Raw genomic sequence first — 24,535 nt, forward strand, 5'->3', positions numbered from 1 at the left:
TAAAGTAAGATCCTCCTCCATGACCTAAGGGTGCCTCTGCTCTCCCTTTGACTAGAATATAAGAGGCATCCCAGGTAGCTGCTACCCTCTGGTTGCATTTGGCTGTATTTCTTTGACCCAGTTCAGCGCTTGGCATTCTGTAAGCACTCAGTGAATGTTGAACAATGGGTATTTTTCTCAACAATTAGAGGGAGTTTGGTTTCCCCTCGATGAAATACTGGGTAATGCAGGTTACTCCTTGTTGGTAATCACGGTGCAGAAAGGAAGATAATTTTATCCTATCCAAGGGAGACCTGAAGCTGTGGCCAAGACATTGAAAGCACCCACAAATATTAGCTATTATTAGCATTTTCATAGTTCTTAACACACAGACACACACAACGTTTAGATCTGTTTAAGGTTAAATCTGTCAAGTTTACTAGAAGGTAAAAGTAGGTAACTTGGTGACTAGTTGGTAACTAGTTGGTAACTAGAATGTAACAGGTATAGTGGCAACATGTAGACAGTTTGGTTCAAGCCAAAGGAGACACTGCCTGCCAGCTTGCACATATAGTTTCCCAAGAGACAGGGAACCTATGTCTGAGAGACCTTATAGGTCAGATACTGGAAACACAAATATTTGAAATTTCCTGGTTTCGATGTTGGTGGTTGATTGAACTAAAGATACACAGTATTTTAGGACCACAGATTTGCTTCTTCTAATTGGCTGATGGAGAGCAGATCTTGCCCCGACAGGCAAGGTGGTGGTCAAGAGAAGGAAGAAGGAAGGAAGAGAGAAGGCAGGCCAGAAGATGGGCAGGCACATCTGGGAGGCCCCAGAAACCATGAGAATGACCAGTGTTCTTTCCTATGGCACAAGACAGGAATGGATCTTCTCATTTTTTTCACCCCGTACATCTGGATTATTATTGTATGAAATATGCAATTACAGGGACTATTAACAATAAATTTTGTAAATATTTGCATATCTTATTTTAAAATGTTCAAAAGCGAATCCCAAATAAGTGAGCATGCCTTCATTTCAGAGTCTCCAGAAACTCAAAGCAGAAATTTCAACCTTAAAGACGTTAAAAGTTTAGTCTCCCACTATTTATGTCTGTCTGTCTATCTCTATGACTGTTTTCTTATCGCACAACCCTAGCTGAGTACGTATGTGGCTCTCAGGCAGACAGAGAAGGGTGGCCTACAAGGGACTGGGCCTTCAAGGCTCATTCTGAAAGTAGAGGGCCTGGCTGTGGACTAATGACACCATCCTTGTCTAAGCTTGTTCTGTCTCTGTAGCCCTGACTCCCATCCAGGAAGGGAGGAGGGAACGACAGCAAACAACGTCACCAGTCACGAGTAGGAACGCTATCTTAAAATGAAGCTGGAAGGTCCAAGCCCGTGAGAGCTTTTGATTTAGAACATGACCCCATGGAAGTGTCTTTGTCCAATGTGGAAGAGCCAGAGAGCCCCACACACTCTTTAAGAGGAGGTGGGATTCCCAAATATAAAAGGGTGAGTATCCCAGGCAAGTTCCAGAGAGACCAGCTATTCAAGAGGAATGGGGATGGAAACTTAGGAATCCCCTGAGCTCTGGGTGGGCCTGTTCTGCCATAGCTCAGTGGGTTGAGCCGGGCCTGGAGGAAGGGGTTATGACTGAAGGAGCACAGGCTGGACTAGAGGAAGAAGAGCCTGGTGGGGAGGGGAGAGCTTCCTGACTCGGGTGTAAAAGACACAGGAGAGTTCTGGGACAAAGGGCCACTGATGACAAGTCCTCTGCCCAGCCAGGGTCATGAGAACTTGAAGGATACAGGATTCTGCTTCTTGCTAACCCCAGGGTAGGTGCCATGAGGGCAGGGAGAGCCGATAAGAGCTCATGACATTGCCCTACACCGTCTAGTTTTCTGTTTACCCTCTTCTTCCCCCCTTTGCATGGCCACATATGACATGCCACTCAGAGTTTAAAACAAAAAGCAAGCCAGAGGTACCTGTGATGGTTTGTCTATGCTCGGCCAAGGGAGTAGCACTATTATTAGGAGGTGTGACCTTGTTGGAGTAGGTGTGTCACTGTGGGCATGGGCTTTAAGACCCTCATCCTAGCTGCCTTCAGTCTTCTGCTAGCAGCCTTCAGATGAAGATGTAGGACTCTCAGCTTCTCCAGCCCCATGTCTGCCTGGATGTGGCCATGCTCCCGCCTTGGTGTCTGCTCATAGCAGCAAAACCCTAACTAAGACAGTACCTAACACGACTAATCCTTAGAAAAATTAAAGCCAAAACCCCAATTAGATGTCACCTCATGCCTGCTAAACAGCAAGCAAACATGTTTCTGGAGAGATGGCTCAATGGTTAAGAGCACTGACTGCTCTTCCAGAGAGGGCCTGTGCTGGGTTCCCAGCACCCATGCTGGATGGCTCACAACCATCTGTAACTCCAGCTCCAAGGGATCTGATTTCCCCCTTCTGGTTCTGAAGCCATTCACATACATGGTAGCTATATACAGAAGACACATACACATACACATACACATACACATATACATACACATACACATACACATACACATACACATACACATAAATAAAGCCCAAGAAAGAAACCTTTAAGAAACCAATCAACAGCATCAAACAAAAACAGGAAAATAAGTGTTGAGACTAAGTGGGGGGGGGGGTGGAGAGATGGCTCAGCTGTTAAAAGCTAGGCCCACAGCCAAAACTAGAGAAGAATATGGAGAACAGGAATGCTGTGCGTTACTGATGGGAATGTGAATCCTGTAAGCTCTATGAAAACCAATACAATGCAGCCTTAAAAGAAGAATTTTTTTAGAAGAAAATAACATTATATATCTCAGCCTGGTCTGAAATTTGTTATCTAACCCAGGCTGGCCTTAAATCTGCTTTGACCCTGCCTCAGCTTCCTAAATTGGACTTACAAGAATGCATAATCACTTTCAACTTCCTTAGAAAAGATTAAAAGTATAATTGTCATGTAATTATATTTCAAGGTATCTGTGCAAAAGAATGGAAGTAGGATCTCAGGGTGATTATTTGTACTTAATGTTTTTAGCAGGATTGGCAATAGCCAGAAGCTGACACAACCTCATATCCATGTGTGAACAGATAAACAAAATATGGTATGTCCATGTGTACAATGGAATATTAGTCACTTTTAAAAAGGAAGTATCTGGCACAGGAGGAAATTATGTCAAGCAAAAGAAGCTATTTACATAAAAACAGACACAACATGATTTTAAGGATGTGAAGTCTCTGGTTAAACTCACAGAAACCCAAAGTGGCAGTGTGGGTTTTGTGGGCTGGGAAACCGCCATGTGAGTTGTTACTTAATGAATGAAGGGTTTCGGTTTTGTAAGATGAAGGATGTTCTGGAGACTGGTTATACAGTGGGAGCATACTCTATGTTACTGAGTGTACACTGAAAAATGACTCAGATGGCAGCTCAGATCTGCAAAGGAGAGAAGATGTTTGTCTTGCAGGCCTGGATCATCTCATTCATATTCCCCAGTTCCATCCACTTTTGTGCACATTTCACATCCTCATTTTCCCTTGTGACGGAGTAAAATTCCATGGTGCATGTGTAGCACATGCCCACAACCGTTCACATGATGACAGAGCTAGGCTGCTCCTGTCCCCTGCTATTGTGTGGACGGTTGCTTAAACATGGGTGTGTGAGTGGTTTTGTGGCAGAACACAGCGTCCTTAAGTCCAGGAGGGTTGTGGAGCAGCCTTGAAACTAGAGAGGGGGAAGAGGCTTTAAGAAATGGAGGGGGGTTCTAAGAGGGTGGTGGGTGCAGTAAGGAGGGGGGTGAGGAAGTGACACATCCCTGCTCGTGTGGACATCTTTTTGTCACCACTTCCTGTGTTTGCATTGTATTAGACATTATAAATGAAGGTCTACGTGGCTAAGATAGGAAGCTGTATAAATTCATATTTACCACAATCATACATTTTTGTCAAAGTTGGTGTGTTTCTAAAATTACTTCATGTTTGCAGCATGTATGTCCATGCAGTCTGTGATGGCCCAGTGCCCATCAAGGTCAGGGGTCAGGAGAGGGTAACAAAAATGTGGTTTATATACATAGTGGAATTTTTTTCTTAGCTGAGAATCAAGTCATGTTGAAAGAAAAATGGAAGCCATTGGAGGCAATCCTATGGAGTGAGCAAGCTGGTCTCTGCAAGACAAAAACCGTGCACTTTCTCTTGATTGCAGTTTCCATATCTTCTATAGATACATAAAACCATTAATGGATATACGAAGTGAAATTAGCAGCAAAGAGGAGCCCAGGGGATCAAGGGTGACTAACGGCAGAAAGAGAGGTGAGAAATTGACAGAGATAATGTGAATGCTAAGAGATAGGTGATAAAAAGGGACTATGTTCAATAAAAACAAGTACCTTGGAGAAAACCTAAACAACACATTTCAAAACTGTTGGCAAAGGTTCTGAGAAATGAATTTAACGTATTGATGAGAAACTTCAAACATCCCCTTTCCTGGGGCCATCCTAGGCATTCCTTTGACGTTTTAAAAAATTAGGTCCTCTAAGATTTTAGCATGTCTTTGACTCGTTCAACACTCTCTCCCAAATGGAGCCCTGTTTGAGATAGAATCCACCTGCCTTCACATCATTATGTAGCCGAAGATGACCTGGAACGTCTGACTTTCTGCTTCCACCTCCTGAGGACAAGTTTGTGCTACCATGCATGCATCCAGTGGAACATTATGCCAAGACATCAGGAGCTTATTCACAATGTCACCAGTACCAAATGGTGTCCTGAGTCGAGCACAGGAAATACTTACAGTTTCTAGGTTGCCAATGGCTGCCACGAGTTTAATGTTGGAGGGTCTCAGAGCATGAACTGTGAAAATAAGAGTCCACAGGGCAAGGTCAGATCTACCACAAGGTAGGCAGAGAATGCCCTGTGGGGCTACACAGAGCAGATCCACACCATACAGCCTTGGTACAGCCACCAAGACCAGGTCTGCTGGCAAGTCAGAATCCTGTCCTCACTGGGAATCCTGGAACCCATACTCAAGGCTCCCCTCTCCTCTGGAGGCCACACTGTTGAGCTGCACTTGGTCTCTCCAAGCCGGTGTCCCGCTGTCCTATGGCTCTCGCCTGGCCCCCTCCCATTTACCTGTGACTCTGCATTTCTGATCTATGATTGATAGGTGACGAGCCCAGAGACTAAAATTAAGGCCATCTGGGTACCCAGTGGTTAACTGTAGCTTGTAGTCAGTGACTAGAAAAATGCAAATGATACACATCTCTTTAGCCCACAGGGGTGAATTCCTAGAGACCAAACTTCCTGGCTGTGTAATGGGGGGATTTAAGTGTAAAATAAAAGATGCCATTTTCCACTTTTCTTAAAGTTTTTAAAGTGGAAACCTAAGGAAAGTCACGTCCTCTCTCTCTCTCTCTCTCTCTCTCTCTCTCTCTCTCTCTCTCTCTCTGTGTGTGTGTGTGTGTGTGTGTGTGTATTTAACATCCTTTACACCCACCCAGCCACTTAAGATGTAAAACCATTAGAGCATCCAGGTCTTAGAACAACCTAGCCCATAATAGGTGGGGATGACTAGAATGGCCAATGTGGCTACAAGGTCATCCTAATACTTCGGCCCTTTAATACAGTTCCTCATGTCATGGTGACCCTCAACCATAAAATTATTTTCATCACTAATTCATAACTGTAAGTTTTGCTGCTGTTATGAGTCGGAATGTACATGTCTGGTATGCAGGATATTTGATGTACGGCTCCTCCATGAGATCATGACCCACAGGTTGAGAACCACTGAGATAGTGTGGCGAAGCGCTAAGGGAGAGAGAAATGACCAAGATGCAGGAAAGAGATGGAGGTAGAGCCTCTGTTGGACACAGAGTCTTTGCAGCTAATGGCCAGTGGCTACATACCTGACTTGGAAAGCACACTCAATTCTAACTTCTTTGGTTTGCAAGGGAATGAAAAATCCTTCAGGGTCCGAAGCTGAAACCAAACACACAAAACATCAGTTTCCACGCACACAAGTATTGCCTGCTAACACAGCTGGTGTAGAAATGACTTTGCCCTTGGCTTCCCAGGCTCAAAATCCAGAAGCAACACTTGGCATGACCACATTTTCCCAACTTCCATTCATGGGTCTTCTGGCGAGCCAGGACACGTGTCTCTTAATGAGGATTTTAGCAAGTGGCACGTGCAATTCTTGGAATAGTGTGGTGGAGAGGGAAGGCAGATGAAGGAGAATAAACAGCCCCTCGTTTATTAATGCCTGTCCCTCTGCTATTGTGACACAGGAAAGAACACGAGGCATCGAGCATAGTTGCTGCTGCAAACTGGGTAAATATGAACCCAGGAGCCTCCTCTGTCTCCTCCAGATTGGCAAATGGATCACTGAGAGCAGAGGGGACATATGCTGGCCAGCATGCAAGTCTTTAGGACAGCATTGGTCTCTCTGGGTATGGGTGACAGGAATCCAGAGGGGCTTCTTTGTCGGAATAACACAGCAGGCTTTGAGACACAGGAAGTGCTAGGGAACCTTGCAGGAGAGGCAGGCAGAGCATGGAGCTCTCTCGGTATCCCACAAGCATAAGTTCATTTCTCGTGAATTACTGATTACAGTAAGAGATGTCCAGCACTTACTCTCATCTCTTATCTTGTGGACTTTCTGGGAAGACCTCACCCAGATGCCTTCGGATAACTTACAACTTCTGCTTCAAGGTTCACAGTGATAACACGCCCATTTATAATGCTGGCAGGTCACTTCTGGGAACCACCCATCCATCTCTAAGGATGCTGAGCCCCAAATTTCAGGAGCCATGGTAACGTCCTGCCAGGCAGCCTGACTGGCCTGGGGAAGCAGACCCTTTGGCCCATTCTGTCAAGGCCTTAATGAGGCATCGCTAACCTGCTCAGAAATTTGGATTTTTCACTAGAAGAGAGCCCAACTTCCCTCCCCCCGGCCCCACACCTCCCACCAGGGTGAAATTCTTACCACTTGCTGGGGCTGCCATGCCAATGTGTTCTTTCCAGAAAAGCCTTGGACTTGGGAGGGCCCTATAAAACAGACACACAAGCAAGTAAACAAAACTAATTCAATTTTTGCCAGGTATGCGTGTGTGTGTGTGTGTGTGTGTGTGTGTGTGTGTGTGTGTGTGTGTGTTGGAGATGGTGTCTTCCACAGTCATTCTCCACCTTATATTGTGAGACAAAATCTCTCACTGAACCTGGAGCTCATCCACCTCACAAGACTGGTTGGCCAGCAAGCCTCCTGGTATCTTCCCAGCTCTGCCTCCCCACACTGGGCTTACAAGCATGCCATCACTCTCAGCTTGTTTACATAGGTTCTAAGTACTGGATTTATTAGTCTTAGATACAGACTAACCTCCCAGCACCACTGAGCTGGTTTTTAAAGTTGAACTTACCCAAACTTTACAGCCTTCCCCCCACCCCCAAGGATTAGTAATGTCCTTTATTGAAGAAAAGCACAGATTCCATCTCTCCAGCTATCATAGTTTAGGATAACATGATTCCATTAATACATCCCACTGTGGTAGAATAATTCCCAGGTCAAGGTACAGAGGTATTGTCTAAGATAGGCTGTCACCCCATGTCCTGCATGGGCACATTATCAGATTGCTATACTGCTTCCTTGCCAGAATGCTAATGCTGAACAGATAGCTGCCATTGTTTGGAGATCTAGGACAAAGCAAGAAAGGCACATGGCATACTAAAATGCTCTGAAGGACACTGAGACAGGGTAGTCATGGGGATTACTAGAGAAGACAAGACAGGCACATAGACTACAGAGACACGCTCCTCATCCCAGCATACTTCCAGCTACATAGCCCTTGCTGGTCTGGAACTTACTACATAGACCAGGCTGGCCTGGAACTCACTACATAGACCAGGCTGGCCTGGAACTCACTACATAGACCAGGCTGGCCTCCAATTCGCAGAGATCTGCCTGCCTCTGTCTCTGACTGCTGAGACTAAAGGCATGTGCCAACATGTGTGTTTTTCCTCTTGTGATGTAATGCTGATATCTGTCTAAGCAGCTCCACATTTTTAGATGATACTTGGTCGTGGATTGAGATTCCTCTGATGCTTCTCCCGCCCCTCTGCCCAGTGTGCACCGTATGTCTGAGCAGCAGACCCTGGGGAAAGCTAACGGGACCTGAGAGACAGGGCTTGACAAATTTTCCACCCCAGCCTTCTCCGGCAGCTTTACTTTCTGACCCAGAGAATAATTTATCGAGAGCTGCATGAAGGAGAAACAGTACATTTCCAGTTCCTGTCCCCAGAGGGACCAGTTTCCATGAACAATGCCTACAGCCCACCTCCGGAGCTTATTGGCTCTCAAGTTCCCAGAAGCCTGTTTTCTGAGCAGAAAGAGCCCTATGGTAGGAAATCAACGAGGTGTGGGCTAGCATAAAGTTCTGGAAAAAGCTGGGGCACTCGATCTGTGACTGGGAGGCAAGGAAGAACTGGGTGACAGCAATAGAGGAAGCTGGTCTTGAAAGCTGCAAATGTCACAAATGTCACAAACGTCAAGCTAAGCCCTGGGAAATAGGCTAGTCTGGAAGAGAAGATTTTAAAGATGCTGTTACTACAGTGGTGGGAGAGATGAGTCAGCAGGGCAGAGTCTAAACCATTCAGGGTATGTTATTCCCAAGCCAGGATAGCAGATTTAAGCTAAGTGTTAGCCATTGATTCCATACAGCTCCTATGTATTCAGAACACTTACCTAAAATAATTGCTTTAATCCTTATGATACTCTATAAGCATCACAACCTCACCTTATATGCAGCTAAGTGAGTTCCAGAAGGTTCAAGTTAGATCCAAGTGAACATGAACAGCAAATGGTGGCAAAGGTCATGCTTGGAAGCAGCAAACTCAGTATAAGCCACATGTCCAAGACCTAGACTAGGTCTGACACATGCTTTCTATGAAGGTCAGATAGTCCACACTTTAGGTCTTGTAGAAACCTAAGGTCTCTTCCCTGTCATGGCCATTCCATTCTATTTACGATTTCAATATTGTGAAAGCAGCGACAAGCAGTGTGCAAATGCATTAACTTCATCCACAGAGACTACAGTTTCTGTCCCACACAGTTCTTGTGTGTGGGAAGGTGCTTTTCTCCCTTTTAAGTCTTCAGAGCCATAGAAAAGTGTAGAACTCTTCGTGGGGATCAGTAAACTGACTCTAAAGTTTTCACAGAGATGCTAAAGACCTCAAAGAGCTCACACAACACTGAGGACCAATGCAACACAATGCCACACCTTACTGTACATTACTGTACATTACTGATCATGGCAGTGTGGTCCTAGCAAATTAACAGACAGACCAATGGAGCAGAATAGAGGCCAAAGAGGTGTAAAAAAATATAGTCAACCAAATCTTTGACAACAAAACAGAAACGGTATGGTAGAGAAATTATGAGTTTTTTTCAAAAGCTGGTGTTTCTAGACATAGATACGCTCCCCCCAAAATGTAAAAGTAGCTTTTATGTCATAAGTTGCACAAAAGTAGACAACAGGCCAGATTTGACCCATGTCCCTAGTCTGCCAACTGATCTATGGTTTCCACCGGGCCCGAAGAGAGGTCATCCAGGTGAAGTGGGAGTGTGGGCCTGTAATGACCAGCACCAGCCTCCTCAGAGTGGGTGGGAGACCTGAAAGGAAAAACGGCACTTAAAAGAAGACAGAGAAAAACCCGGAACAGACAGCATCTTGAAGCATACACAGGCAGACACTGTATTCAAGCAGAGGGAAGATTAGAGTAAGAAGTGGAAAGGAGCTTAAAAGACCACTCTTACATCTTCAGGGATGGATGTTGGGAGAGCAGACATTGCCAGGGAGCTCCCAAACCAAGAACACAGCTTCCAGCTCCCAAACCAGGACCAGATCTGGAACACACAGGGTGTCCCTTGACCCCGAGTCTTGTCAACTTCCCCAAATCTTGGTTTTCTCATCTGTAAGATGGACGTGGTAATGCCAACATTGAACAGCTGTAATATGGACTTTTGAGGCTTTACTCCTCCACAAAGAGGTTAATAGTTACTGAGGAAGAGGAATCATTTTCTTCAGTGGTGTAGACCCTGGTAAGGCATGACCCATGCTCTTTTAGATAGACCCCCCCCAAGCTCACCAAACACCCATATTTAAAGCCAGTGGGTCATAAAACCAAAGCAGACCTGAGAGTAGAAGAAAGACTACTTAGTAAAGGAGGGAGGGTTAGTGGGACTGTGAGGGAAGGGGAGGGTTAGTGGGAGTGTGAGGGAAGGGGGAGCTAGTGGGAGTGTGAGGGAGGGGGGAGCTAGTGGAAGTGTGAGGGGGGAGCTAGTGGGAGTATGAGGGAAGGGGAGGGTTAGTGGGAGTGTGAGGGAAGGGGAGGGTTAGTGGGAGTGTGAGGGAGGGGGAGGGTTAGAGAGGTTGTGAGGGAGGGGGAGGGTAAGTGGGGGTGTGAGGGAGGGGGAGGGTTAGTGGGAGTGTGAGGGAAGGGGAGGGTTAGTGGGAATGTGAGGGAGGGGGGAGCTAGTGGGAGTGTGAGGGAAGGGGAGGGCTAGTGGGAGTGTGAGGGAAGGGGAGGGTTAGTGGGAATGTGAGGGAGGGGGGAGCTAGTGGGAGTGTGAGGGAAGGGGAGGGCTAGTGGGAGTGTGAGGGAAGGGGAGGGTTAGTGGGAGTGTGAGGGAAGGGGAGGGTTAGAGAGTTTGTGAGGGAGGGGGAGGGTAAGTGGGGCTGTGAGGGAAGTGAGAGATAATAATGAGGAGGAATATGACCAAATACATTATGTATATACGAAATTGTCAATGAATAAACTTAAATTTGAATTTTTGGATATCTGTTTTTATTTTATGCATAGGGGTTTTTTTGTTTTTGTTTTTTTGTCTACATGCCTGTCTGTGCACCACACACATGCCTGGTTCCCACAGAGACCAAGAAGAAGGCATCAGATGCCCTATAATTGGAGTTACAGAGAGTTTTGAACTGCCATGTGGGGGCTGGAAATCCAAAGCAAGGTCCTCTGGAAGATCAGCCAGCGAGGGCTCTCAACCACTGAGCCGCCTGACCAGGCCTCTGAATAAACACACTTGTAAAGGTCGGACACAGGTCAGACGTACAGGGACGAGTTGCTGTGATGAGCAAGAAAGCATCAGGGAGCCCGCTCACATACATCATCCTTCAGACACTTGCAGTCTGTAGCCGAGATTACCCATGTGTCTAAAGGCTCTAGAACCTGATGACAGTCTCAGAATAACTGCTTTGGGCTGTCAGAGAGGCTGTAAGTCTTAATCCTCATGGAAAGTTACAGCCCTTTGTTCTGTCCCCCACTGTCTTTGAGGGGCACTTAGAACTCATTCACTCATTCCGACCCTTCGCTTTCTATCAGGTATGTAGGAAAAAAGTCTGTCTGTGCTCCCCAGTGCCTGAGGCCTTGTGGCAGAAACCATCACAAAGCACTTGCAACATCACTGACCTCCAGTCACCCGGTCTTGAGGGAATGTTTCCCTTCTGGAAAGTTGTTTACCATCAGTCTGGTGGATCTGCGAAGGGCTCTCAGGTCCCTGAAGAACCCCCGCCCGGGTCAGGTCAGTCAGGGAAAAAAACATGTATTTTTCCATCCCGCCAGGAGGGAGGGACACAGCACCTGCACATGTGCTCCGAGGCACAGGTCTGGCAGACATCATCATCCACACTAGAGCGGCAGCCTTTGGGGCTGTGAACTAGCAGGGACCCATCATGACAGCAGGCCTTAAAGAGGTGCAGTACACAGGTGTCTCCCTCAGAGACTCCCTTGTCAAGCAGCGGCTCTCTACTGCTCCCCCAATATCTAGACACTGCCCCCACCCTCCAAAATATCCAGGTTCCACTGGGCTGCAAAGGGTCTAAGATGCTAAGATTCCATTACAGAAGTCCCAAGGGTAGTGCTCGTGTTCTTCCAAGTTAAGAACCTGACTCTACAAGACAACCCATTGTTGCTAGTCTAGCAGCTGGCCAGAGATAGGTGCGGTGTTTTTTTTTTTTTTTTTTTTAACCCAAATTAAAGCAGGATACACATCAAATTTGCACATTTCCTTGCTGTCTGTCCACTTTGAGTGTGCCCAAAGCACAATTTCCCACAATCCATCCCTTTCTTGAGGAAGAACAGCCCCATCTGGTGACCTTGATCACCACACATTTAATCTCTCTGTCTCTGGACTTCCTCATCTATAAAACAGGAACGAGCCTGGCTTCCTTACTTTCTTCCTGGAGTTTCTGTGAGGATCAAAGAACAGGAAAATGCTGTGTGGGCAAGAGCTGTGCGTGTAAGCAAAGATCACCTTCCTGGATGAAACGGAGGCAGGGCTCTGGGCATCAGTGAGGAAGATGAAGAGCAGCAGAAATGGAGCTGAGGTCATGCTTTGGGGTGCATTAAATTTTTGGGTTCTCTGTAAAGGGTACTGTCCTCATGACAACTCTAGAGGCAGGGTTTACAATCCTCTAGACCTTCCAAATGCTGTGACCTTTTAATACAGTTTTTCATGCTGTGGAGAGCCCCAACCATAAAATTATTTTTGTTGCTACCTCATAACTGTAATTTTTTAAGCAAAAATTTGATATTCAACTCCTGTGAAAGGAAGATGCCACAGGTTGAGAACCTCATGTCTTTACCGATTTCAAGACCAGACCACCAGTGAACGTGCAGGCCTGAGTTGCACTGCAGTCTCTAAGCACGTCTTCTGGATGATGCTAGGCTCCTAAGGGTGATTCGCAAGTCACATTCATACGCATGCCCTACAGAATGTTGTGGGTTCTGTGAGCAAGCATTCTCTGTGACCAGCCCTGCGAGCTGAGTCAGAGAACTCCAAGTCACTGACTGTGGCTTCACCTCAGAGTTCCAGAAGCACCGTCATCCTTTCGTCGGTGTGGTATGTGAGCAGTCACACGCCAGTCAGTAGAAAGTGACACTGAAGTTCAAAGAGACAGATGGGGCCGGCTTCTCAATATTTGTCTCTGAATACTACGATAGCGGAAGGGGTGAGCCTCTTCAATGACCTTGTTTGTTGCCCTAGGAAGCTGTGATCTAATGGGCTATTAAACTTGCCAAAGACATCCAGAAGACACTAGTGGACTAGTATGTGGCTTTCAGTTCTCTTTAATGGAGTCTGAGGCCACAGGCCTTCTGAATGGACATCATACGAAGCTTATTGTATGGGTACTAGTTTGGGTGTAAATTGTGCCACTGGCTGTGTATGAATTCTAGGTCCTTAGCTGATGGTACTGATGGATAAAAGAGGTTCCAGAAAATTTAGGAAGTAGACCATTTCAAAACCTGAGTCCAAATAAATGCCCCCCTTAAATTGCTTCTTGTTGATACTTTGTCACAACAACAAGAAAGCGAATAAGGTCCCTGAATTGTCACCATATGGAAATCTGTCCTGGGGCTATGCCTACAAGACTACAGTTTTCAGCTGCCCTTACAGTCAGTGTAGGTTTATCATCAATCTGTCGAAAGAGAACACTACCATTCCCTTTCAGGAGACACAACCTCTAGCCTGATGGGCAGTAAAAGTCATCAGAGATGATTTTTGAAGTCCCAAACCAATGTTGTCTAAATATTCAGTGACAAAAAAGACCTCGCCACCTGCCTGGGGTGGAGACCAATATACCTCCCATTTCCTCCATCTTCTTACGTCCACCCCTTCCAACATCACACACCCTGCACTCTAAGGGATCACATGCTCTCGGAACGGGACATGTTCATGGTTGACTGGCTGTCTTACCCTTGGCCTATATATTCTTCTTGACTTTGTTTTGTATCAGGCACAGCTACTGGGGCCAAAACAGAAAGACCATGGAGATCTCTCAAAGCTAAATGATGGTGTTGGTAGGGAAAAAATGGTCTTAAGAGAGCCCAAGAGGAATTTCAAGGAAGTGAGGAAGTGTGAGGCATGTCAGCATATCTCCTCCCAGAGATGGGGTGGGTTTGATATGAAGGAAAAGAACTTCCATACAAGAGAAAATGGTGGCTTAAGTCAGGAGAACCACACTGGCCCTTTTGGGAGTCCACCAATGCTCCTGCTCAGAGGCTAGGGCACAGCTTGGGAGAACAATAGGTGTGCTCACTCTCCAAGGAACCAGGCTCTAACCTGACCAGCCTGCTTGGCAAAGGGGTGCACCTTGCCCCAGACTGAACATGTGTGCCTCCCTTCCTTCACCCCCCTTGTCTGTTCTTCCGGGTTTATTTCAAGCCAGCTAATTCTGTAGCACATCCCATGTCAGACTTCTCTCTCCCCATCCGCCCATCAGTTCTCAGAACCTATGGCTGCCCTCACAGCTCTCCGTGTCAGTGCTGGGAATTCATTCTCCTCGGGGGATTCCGTGAGACCCAAGCTCTCTCCCCAGAGGGTTCCTAACAATTTCTTTAGTATCTGCTAAACAGGCTCAGCCTGACTTGGGTTCTCCCCAGGGTGCTCAGACAGCTAATTGACAGCAGCAAAAATGCCAGGTTGAGGGAAATGATGATTGACAGAAAGTCCTAAAAACCTACAAGGTACAGGTGACATTCCAGGAAAGTAGACTCTCGAGCCCTGAGAGAAAATCCCATACCTGTGCTAGGAGCTCAGAGCAGGGATGTGAGGACAAATGTGAGTAACAGCAAGGACGGGGACAGGGACGCAAGAGGAAGAGGTAGAGGGAAATGGGTGAACTCAGGGTCCCAAGATGATTGACCTCGGCCAGTCTCTTCCTCCTTGCATCAGTAATTTGAAGGAGCTGGGCCACAAGGTTTTTTCTAAGATCTGTTTTCACTCTTACTTGTAATGATAATGTTTCTAGAAGGCTGGGAAGGGAAGGGAACCCAAACTCCAGGCAGGACTCTGGTTTCTTGCAATCACCTCAGTTTACTCCCATCTGTGATGGAGGTCAGTCCCTTCAGCTCCTTCCCCTGACTTTGCTTTAATAGTATCTCGGATGTATCACCAAGGCAATGGGTTTTAAATCCACAGATATGACAGTCTCTTTGGGGATTTGAGAGCCATGTGAGGAAAAGGAATCTGACAAAACCTGTGTTTTATTACCTGGGGGGGGGTGCTTTCCTGCCATCTTGCTGGGGACAAGAGCAGTTGGGGGTAATGCTTTATAAGTTTGAGTTTTTAAGCAAGGATCTGTTTTTACATGTGTGATATGTTGAGATTAATTTCAAGTTTAAGCAGAAGTGCATTTAGATCCTCCACTGGGTTCAAGAACAGCTCTGCTCTGGACTTGAACTTGGGACTAACTTGGATTCCTTTATTTGCTAGCTGAATGACTCTTGGTAAGTTACAGAGCCTCTCGGGGTTTTGTCTACGCCATGGGAACACTAGGAACAAAGTCCATCTTCAGCACAAGTTGCTGTGTAGAGTCAGCCCCTCTCAGCTGGATGTCCTGTGTCCATGGATCCGACCACTGCAGGTTGAACATAGTTGGAAAACCATATCTGAGATAAACATGAGCAGGCCCCGCAACTCTTGGCATTTACGTTCCATTAGTGCTGAAATCTACCTAGATACTCGGGTGTCTATACATATCAGTCTACACACAGACTGTACAAGGAAGCTGAGCATCCTCAGATTGGAGTGTTCTCAGAGTGCTCTCTGGGAACCCACTCCCTGCTAGAACAAGCTGTGTGAATGCTTGGCCTCCGGTTTGCCTCTTCTAGGGAAATTTAGTCTGAAGTAAGGCGAAGGCCTCAGTGTCTGAGGCATAAACCTTTATGTTTATATTTTCTCTAAAATTGATCACCTTCAGTTTACGCCCCAAAGACTATCATGGGTAGATTTTTTTCAGGGAGGCTGGTACAAGACTCAGGAAACATAACCATCCAAACCAAGCACAGAGACATACAGTCAGGTGAGAGTTATCATGGAGAAAATAGAGCACAGATATCACAAAGTGTCGTATGCTGAAATTACCAGCAAAAATGTAACTTTTAAAAAAACGATGTTTTCATAAGAAGTCAAGGTTACCAAGTTATATTTACATAATAATTAAAATGTGGCTAATATACTATATAAAATATAGTAATATATACTGTGTATTTAAGCCAAATTAAATAAATTTATGACAAACTAAATGTAAAATAAACTTGAAAAATAAAACCAGCGTTTTTCAAATTTTTTTTAAATCTGTCTTAACAACAAATTAGACACAACTAAAGGAGAAGGGAAGATGTATGTGTGTGGGGATAAATCCAGCAAGTGCCTAGAGGGACTGTGGCATCGCAAGAGAGGTGACAAGGCAAGGCACGTGACAGAAAAAAGCCATAAGGAAAAGACAGAAGGATTGGCCAGCAAGTCAACACAGGTGATACCATCGAACCACAACTTAGGGACACACCAGGAAGGCCAGGCAAGGTGAGTCCACAGAAATTTATATGCTAGGAAATAAACACACAGTGTGGGCTTTGCATACACATATATGTGTGTGGGGCAAGTATGTATGTACATATTTGTGGGCACATGCGCATGTAGATGCATGTAGACACTGGAGGTCACCGTCAGAAATCCTCCTCAATCATCTTTCTACTTTGCTCTTTATTGATGATCCTGTGTGTTTATTTTGAGGCAAGGTCTCTCACTGAACCCAGAGTTCTCTGATTTTTAGCAGGACTAGCTGTCGGCAGGCCCTAGAGAACCTCCCAGGCTCCCTTACTGCTACCAGAGTTACAGATGTGCTTCTTATGAACTTTTGAAAGGTACAGGTTGCATGCCTGGCTTCTTATGTGGGTTCTAGGGACCCTGCTGTAGTTCCTCATGCTTAAGCAGCCAGCAATTTCCTGACTAAGCCAACTCCCCCGCCCACACCATGGCATGTCCCCTTTGTGTGAGCCTTGGTGGACTGACTATAGCTTCCATCTGGCTGCAAACACCATTCCCTTCTCATGAGTCAAGTCCAGCCCTGAAACCCACCTTGGCTCCCTAAAGGTACAGAAGTGATGTTGGGGCCTGGGTACTAGAAAACCTCTTCCAGGGGCTGGAGAGATGGCTCACTGGTTATAAGCACTGGCTGCTCTTCCAGAGACCCAGGTTCAAGTCCCAGCACCCACGTGGCAGCTCACAGCTGTCTGTAACTTCAGTTCCGGTAACTCAGCTCCAGAGGCTCCGACACCCTCACACAGACATACATGAATGCTAATGGAATACAATCTTTTAACAGTTAAAAAGAAAAACCTCTTGTGGATTTTCTTTATGTGCTCTGGTAGAGGGGGTCATTATATAACATGCATGCTGCACATTAGAAATTCCACAGGCAATGTGGAAATAGAGCAAGAATGCCAAGCCCAGACATGTCATTTTAGATCAATCCAAGATCAGTTCTGGGCAGCACTATTAGGAGAGAGGTGAGATGCTCTCAATGGGAGCTTCCCAAACTGCAGATCCCTGAATTGTGAGAAAACAAAGCAGTGGTTGCTCCGATCCACTGAGTTGTAGTGTTATTTGGTACGCAGAGGAAAATAGCTGTTATACGGAAAATTGCTCACAAAAAGTGGTTCTTCAAATGGACAAACCTCTGGGATGTTAAATCAGACAAAAGGAAATTGCTTGGGAATGGGCCCAGTGGTAACATACTACATGCGTAATACACACAGGACCCTGGGTTCAATCCCCAGCACTGCCAATAGGCAAGGAAAAGGAAATGGATTAAGCCACAAATTACCAATACCAACACTCCTGCACACACAGAAGAGGGAAAGATGGCTCAGTGGGTAGAGGCACCTGCCAGGCCAGCCTGACATCTGGGCTTGCTGACCACAGTTCATGTGAGACGGCAATAGAGATGTGCGTGTAAAATCCCTCCTCAGTAAGGCAGGAACAGGGACAGGAGATTCTCTCAGCAGCTCACAGGCCACCTAGCCCGAAGTACACAGCATTGCAGAAACAGAGACCCTGCCTCAAATACAAGAGAGAAGAAGACAACTGACTCCCAGAAGTTTATTCTTTGGCTTCCACGCACCCTGGAAAGTATACAGCCTCACATTCTCTGTCTCTGTGTCTGTCTGTCTTTCTATCTATCTGCCTCTCTCTCACCACCAGTAAATACACAACAATGATGATAGTGATGATGATGACAATACATTTTAAAAGGAGGGGCATGAGTACAGATGCTGTAGATATTTAAAAGATGAAAACAGAGAAATCTGATTTTAAAATTAAAGTTAGCCATTGCTTGGGGACTGGGGAGATGGCTCTGTTGGTCAAGTGCCTACCATGTAAGCATGCTGATCTGAGTTCTGATCCCTGCACCCACTAAAAGCTGCGTGCATCGCATACATCTGTAACCTCAGAACTGGGTGGGGAAGGAGGGTGTGGAAACCGGAGGATCAAGGAGATTGCCAGCCAGCTCAGCTGGAACGATGGCTTCCAGCTTCAGAAGGACACCCTGTCTCAAAACAATGGGTGGAGAAAGAACCGAGGATGACACCCCAGGACTGACCTCTGCCCTGCATGCATACACACATATGCACATGCCCCTAGGCTTGTAACACACACACACACAGAGAGAGAGAGAGAGACAGAGACAGAGAGACAGAGACAGAGACAGAGAGACAGAGACAGAGACAGAGAGACAGAGAGACAGAGACAGAGAGACAGAGAGACAGAGACAGAGAGACAGAGACAGACAGAGAGAGAGAGAGAGAGAGAGAGAGACAGAGAGAGAAAGAGAGAGAGAGAGAGACAGAGCAGGAGTCAATATCCACTAATGATTTAAAAAAATTTTTTTTTGCAGATTAAGAAGAAGAAGTTTCTTAGTCTCACTGGAAACACAGGTTGAGTCTCTGTTAAGATGCCCAGAGTCAGATGTGTTTGAGATGTTGGTCTCAAAAGGGCTTCTTCTGAATCCTCTGCCCTGTGCCCTCCCCCCAAAAAACCCTTTCATGTTGGTGCATTTCAGGGATATTCAAAGTGCACTCACAAACGAGCCATAGAAAGATCACGCGGCTGCTGACACTGTACAGACATGGGGTCTGGTTAGTTTGGATGCTCTTTTTATTCTTAAATAAAGTTTATAAAATGGAAGAAAAAGAAAACACTTTCTGCTAGAACTTGGAAGATAGCAATGCCTACAGCACCTCTTCTGTGTAAAAATGTAGGCAGAGCTTTAGAGACCTCCAAAACACAAGAACAAAAGAAAGAGGGGTGGAGAGGGAGACGGAAGGACCAACCACACTGTGATTAGAGGAAGTTCCCATGGAGAAGCATATGGAATACATGAGAATTTAGTTGTGCTCAAAACTTGACATGTAAAAAACAATTTTAATATGTTATGCCTATAATATATACTTTTAAAATTAAAAAAATGAATCCTCTTGTCATTCAACATAAATATTTACCTAGGAATAAATTGATCAAAATACATGCAAGACCCAAGAAGAAAACTTTGAGAACTAGGAATTAAATTTTACATATATAGTCACGATTTGCATGACTCAGTACTGGAAGGATGGTTATTTCTCCCAATTTGATTCATAAACTAAAAGCAATCTTTATCAAAATACCAACAAAATCTGTGGTTAAAAAATGAATGAGCTGATAAATGTATAAGGCAACCCAAAGCCAAAACACTTCAAAAAAAAAAAAAAAAGGAGAAATGGAAAGTTATGTTGTAAAATTATAGAGCACGCCATGAAGCTACCAAGTGATGGTGATATATTATAGGTAGAGAAATAGACAAAGGAGTTTGCTAAGCACACCTAATCCCTATGATCCCTAACCTGTGAAGCAAAGGCTCATGGGAGCAGCGGGAAACAACCGACTTGTCAATCAGTGGTGCTGAGACAGCTAGGGGTCATCTCGGAGGAAACAACAACACACACAACACTGGCTCCTCTCTTAAATCAATCTCAGATGTGCCGAGACTGACCTACACGAAACAGCAAACACAGAAGGAAATGTGAGAAATTCTTTGTGACCTCAAGGTAGGCACTCTTAAACAAGATACACAGTATTACGTGTATAGAGAAGATTTACTCTTCAAACCTTAGGAATCATGACAGAACATCCAAAAATACTGGGAGTCCGAGCAACATCCACAGCTGCCAAATCTCATCCTTCTGTGTTGTTTGTAACTGCTTCCAGCTCGGGTTCAACTAGAGCAGTGGATGTCAACCTTCCCAATGCTGCGACCCTTTGGAACAGTTCTCCATGTTGTGGTGACCCCCAACCATAATATTGTTTTTATTGCTACCCCGTAACTGTGTTGAATTGTAATGTAAACATTTTTGTAGATAAAGTTTTGTCAAAGAGTCAAAACACACAGGCTGAGAACCACTGAACTAGAGAAAACCAAACATGCTCAAGTAAATTGCCAAAGATGCCCTACTTCTTAGTGTGTTTCCAGCATCCTCCAGCCAACACCTCCCTGTCATGGCAGAGCTAAAGCCTCTGCTTCTCCACTGTCAGGCTTTCCCACTCCCTTGACATCCTTTTAGTCTACAGAATGCAAATTATGGCATCTTTCAGCAAACTCTGAATAAACGGCTTATGGTTTCCATGTGGTGCTAATCACCTATTTCCACGAAATGAACTCTGCCTCTTTCCACGAAGAGAGCAAAAAGATGGATTTTGGGGACTGAAGAGACAGGCTTCATATGTGTTCACTCACCAAACAGCCAGTAGACAGCACACATGCAGAGCTTGAATAACCCACGGGTAAAGGTAAAACTACCAAAAAATGAACAGACTCACTACTGCACAAAAAAAGAACCTGGTGATCAATATGCAGGAGGAGCTCTTCCCTAGGTCTCACTACAGACCATGGAAGCGAAATTCTAGTAGGCACTACTAGTCTCCCCAGAGGTTCACTGAGCCCCTCTCCTACCCTGGAAAAGCAGCAGGACTCTTGGGGTCACAGCAGTGTGGCCTTTGTTTCATCTACACCCCCTCTGTTGTTAGGGTGGCTCCAGGGCTTTGGGTGAGGCCTTACTCAGGCCTCAGGTAGGGAAAGGGGAGAATATCTGCTCAGGGTTCTTTACTGCTTTCAAAATTCTGCCTTCCTAAGCCAAGGAGCATGGACAGAGAGAGGATGGGGCAGGACCTGTTCACACTCTCAGCATCCGAAGAAACATGAAGTCCTGGTCATTGCCTATGTGGCTCAACCAAAGCTAAGTACATCATACAACTGAAACCTATGAGCATCTTTAGGATTGATGACACTGGTCCCTCTTCATCTGTCCTTAACAGAAAAAGCAAACGCAGCAGAAAACTATAATCATGAGTTGACACTGATACACCATTTGATTCTATCTTCTGAGGTATTTGGAGATTGGACCCAGGGCCTTGTACTGATAAACAAGCACTCTTCATATCTCTACCACCCATTTTAAATAAGAAGCAAATTGAGGTCCAGGGAGATAGAACGTTTCCAGGCCACATAGCACAAAGTAATAGAAATCTTGGTGACTCTGCACTCACAGCTTTTTTCCCCCACCAGAGTCCCACAACTCACCCATGTTTATCTCTCCCAAGACCTGCCCTTCCCCAACAGAGACCCCTAACTCTCAGCTGTTCTACAGGCTGCCCCTCCCATCCCACAAGAGGCAAACTAAACCCTTGTGGCTTCGTCTCAGCAGAAGGAGACATTCAGTGACTCATCAAATGTCACACTTACCTTGTCCCAGCAGCAGCAGCAGTCCCACCAGGGAGACACCTGGCCACAGCTCCATCCCTCGGTGTTGTAGGTGGCTGCAGCCTCTGAGCAACTGGCCTCCTTCCACAGACGAACAAGTTCCCAGTCTCCCTCCTGTTTTTATGTTCCTCTGGGATCTGATAGCACACCTGTCATAAATTTTACTGTGTTCACCTTTGAAAGGGGGCAGTGGCTGGCTGTAAATGATAAATATTAACATTTAGGCAGAAGCTTGACGACAGGGTAGCTTGCTCTCATCAGGGACACCCAAAGATCAGGACTATGTATGGTGGTCTCTCTGCTTCCTCCCATGACGTCAGGGGTCCAGAGCCTGCTGGTGGCAGAAACAGCTATAGTGAAGATAGACCTTAGCATCCCACATGTTGAGGAATTCCTTTATGTAACACAACCATGGAATCTTGGGCACATCTCTGAGTCTCACCTCATCTACCTTTATTTCTTGGCTTACAGAAAATAAAGGACACAGAGAAACAAAGTGCTTCTTGACCAAACAGCAGCTTTCGTAGTCTGAGATATATCTCCACCCAGACTCAGGAGCCGCCAGGTTCTCTAGTTTGGACCTCAAGGGGAGTTTTTTTTCTGCCCCATGCTGCCTCCAAATGCACTGATGGCCATGACTCCGCACACTCATTGTCTGGGTGTTGAACTGTGGGACTCACAAAGGCTGAGAGGTGAGCCAGGGTGGAATTCACTCTCACCCCATCAGCAGTTTCCACTGGTCATGGGAAGTGGGGGCTGCGGGGCTCAGACTACGCTGGGCAGACTGAGCTACACTGAGCTAGAGTTTAAAACCTGAGTGACAAAGTTGTTGAGAGTGACATGTTCATCTTTCCCCCACAGGAGCGATTGCTCCGTGATGCAGCCACTGGACACTGGCTCCCCAGGGAGCCCTGAACTGGTTCCCAGGACCCAACTCAGATCTTGCTCTCCATCTGGCGTAGGTATTTTTCCATATAGAGCTTCACTGTGTTGAGCCTAAAGTAACGGAGAGTCGTGTAGCTCTTCATTTATCAAGTCCTGATCTAGGACACCACCATCCCGTCTTAGCTGCTCCGAAATGTAACATGGAAGACCATGGATCTCATGCTGAGGTGCAGCCTTGGGACTTTGTACAGGTGAGGAGCCATGTGGTGGAGTGTAGACACAGTAACCCCATTGGCTATGTCCTGTTGACCATGGCTAATCCTAGGAGCTTGGAAAGGACGACAGGCTCAGAAAGGAAGAAAAAACTGTACAGAATGCCAAGGTCTGCGGGGGCTGTTTGAGAACAGATGCTCTTAAGCACCTGGACACTTGTCACCAGCCCTACACTGCCCACAAATGCAAATTCAGACTCACAGCTGCTGCCCCACTAAGGATGCCAGAACCACCCACTCTGTGCCGACAACAGCCTGGAAGAACATCACCAAACTTCCTTGAATGCAATAAGGGTCTGCTCATGCTTAGGCCAGGGGCAGGGGGGCAGGAAGCCTGATTGGGCAAGGGCAGAAAATCCATCCCCACCTCTGGTCCCTTTGCTGTGTTGCTGGCCAGAACCTATCCTATGCCTCATTTACATATAGGAAACTGAGATATGGCTTAGCCGTTTTGATCTCTAGGGCATTTGGCATAGGAAAATCTGAGTTATCTTTTAGAACAAGGAAATCTTGAAGCCCCAACATAAGCAAGGTAAGGGAAGCAACATTTCTTTCTTTCTTTTTTGGGGAGTCAGGGGCTGGAGCAAGACCCAGCTTTACATTGTATTCCAGGTTACTCAGAATTTGCAATGCATCTCAGAATTTGTTCAAACTCATAGTGCACAGTAGCCTTCTGGGTATAGGATTGATTACTGGTGTGAGCCATCATCACCCCTGGCTTGGTAGGTAACATTTTGTAGGCATTCTTGCCAACACTCTGGAGGCATCTGTCAGTTTGAATGACACGTGCTATCTATTAGATATCTCACAGCTGGGAAAACAAGGGGAAAACAGTCTTCCACAGACAGATACAAGCAACTGCCAACCTCAACACTTCCCTAGTTTTTACTATAAAGACTTTTTCTCTGTTGTTGTTTTGCTATGAAATATGTCAAGAGGACAAGGCCTAAAAAGGGAATGTGCATCATTGTCTGCTTTAGCAACAGTCTTCGGGTGTGCCCTCTGAGAAGGAAAAAGGCCTGTGAATTCATGTCTTCAGAGTTAGACTGTATTTCCTGCTCAGAAGTCTTCTTGTAGACAAAGCAGTTGCTATTTCCCAAGAGCCCACTAGGAGGTGCTAGACCAAATATTTGGCTTAAAGCCCACACAGACACCAAAGTGGTTCAGGACTTAGAAGTGTATTTTTCAGCCTAACAGGCATAAGTGATTATATTCTTGTGAATTTAGTTTGATGAATGAATATACCTCTTTAAAACAAACAGACTACAGAACCTCTGAGGGTATTAACTATGACAGTGGTAAGAAAGGTACCTGGGAAATGTGTCTCAGTTACATGTGACGTGTGTGGTTCTTAATGTGGGTCCTAGTCAATATCTGAAGACTACTGTATTAGTAGGAAACACAGAGGTCTGTTTTATCTTCTGGCTGGTGATGCAGCAACAGTTCATCTATGTCATAAAGTATCTAAAAGCAACATCTGTGGTTAGGAAGGAGGGTAAGTGGAGTCAAGCTTTTTGAAGATAGTGAGCAGAGCTTGAGGTGGATTATCCTATTTTTTCAATAAGAAAAACCAGACCCACTTGAGTGAACTGGGATCACATGATAAGAAGTGTGTATTATCCGAGATGAGAGCCCATCTTCTCGAATGTGGATCTACTGGTGCCTGTTCCTACGTACAAGACTCAGGTACACGCTAACGAAACAGCATCCAATGCTCAGAAATGGCCTTATTCGGCTACCC

At 45.7% G+C, this 24,535-nt stretch overlaps 1 protein-coding gene across 1 annotated transcript in view; it reads right to left on the reverse strand.

Annotated features, from left to right (window-relative positions):
* Positions 1–21,674, reverse strand: part of PLB1 (phospholipase B1) — a gene marked incomplete at its 5' end in the record, with an annotated part of 119,854 nt that extends 98,180 nt beyond the window's left edge. The window contains 4 exons of the mRNA XM_080932949.1: positions 4,795–4,853; positions 5,906–5,978; positions 6,985–7,046; positions 21,614–21,674. Coding sequence (XP_080789075.1) covers positions 4,795–4,853; positions 5,906–5,978; positions 6,985–7,046; positions 21,614–21,674 — 255 coding nt within the window. The remainder of the gene's footprint in view (positions 1–4,794; positions 4,854–5,905; positions 5,979–6,984; positions 7,047–21,613) is intronic.
* Between the last annotated feature and the right edge of the window lie 2,861 nt (positions 21,675–24,535).

Source organism: Micromys minutus, assembly GCF_963924665.1.
Source record: "Micromys minutus genome assembly, chromosome: 1".
Taxonomy (NCBI): Eukaryota; Metazoa; Chordata; class Mammalia; order Rodentia; family Muridae; genus Micromys; species Micromys minutus.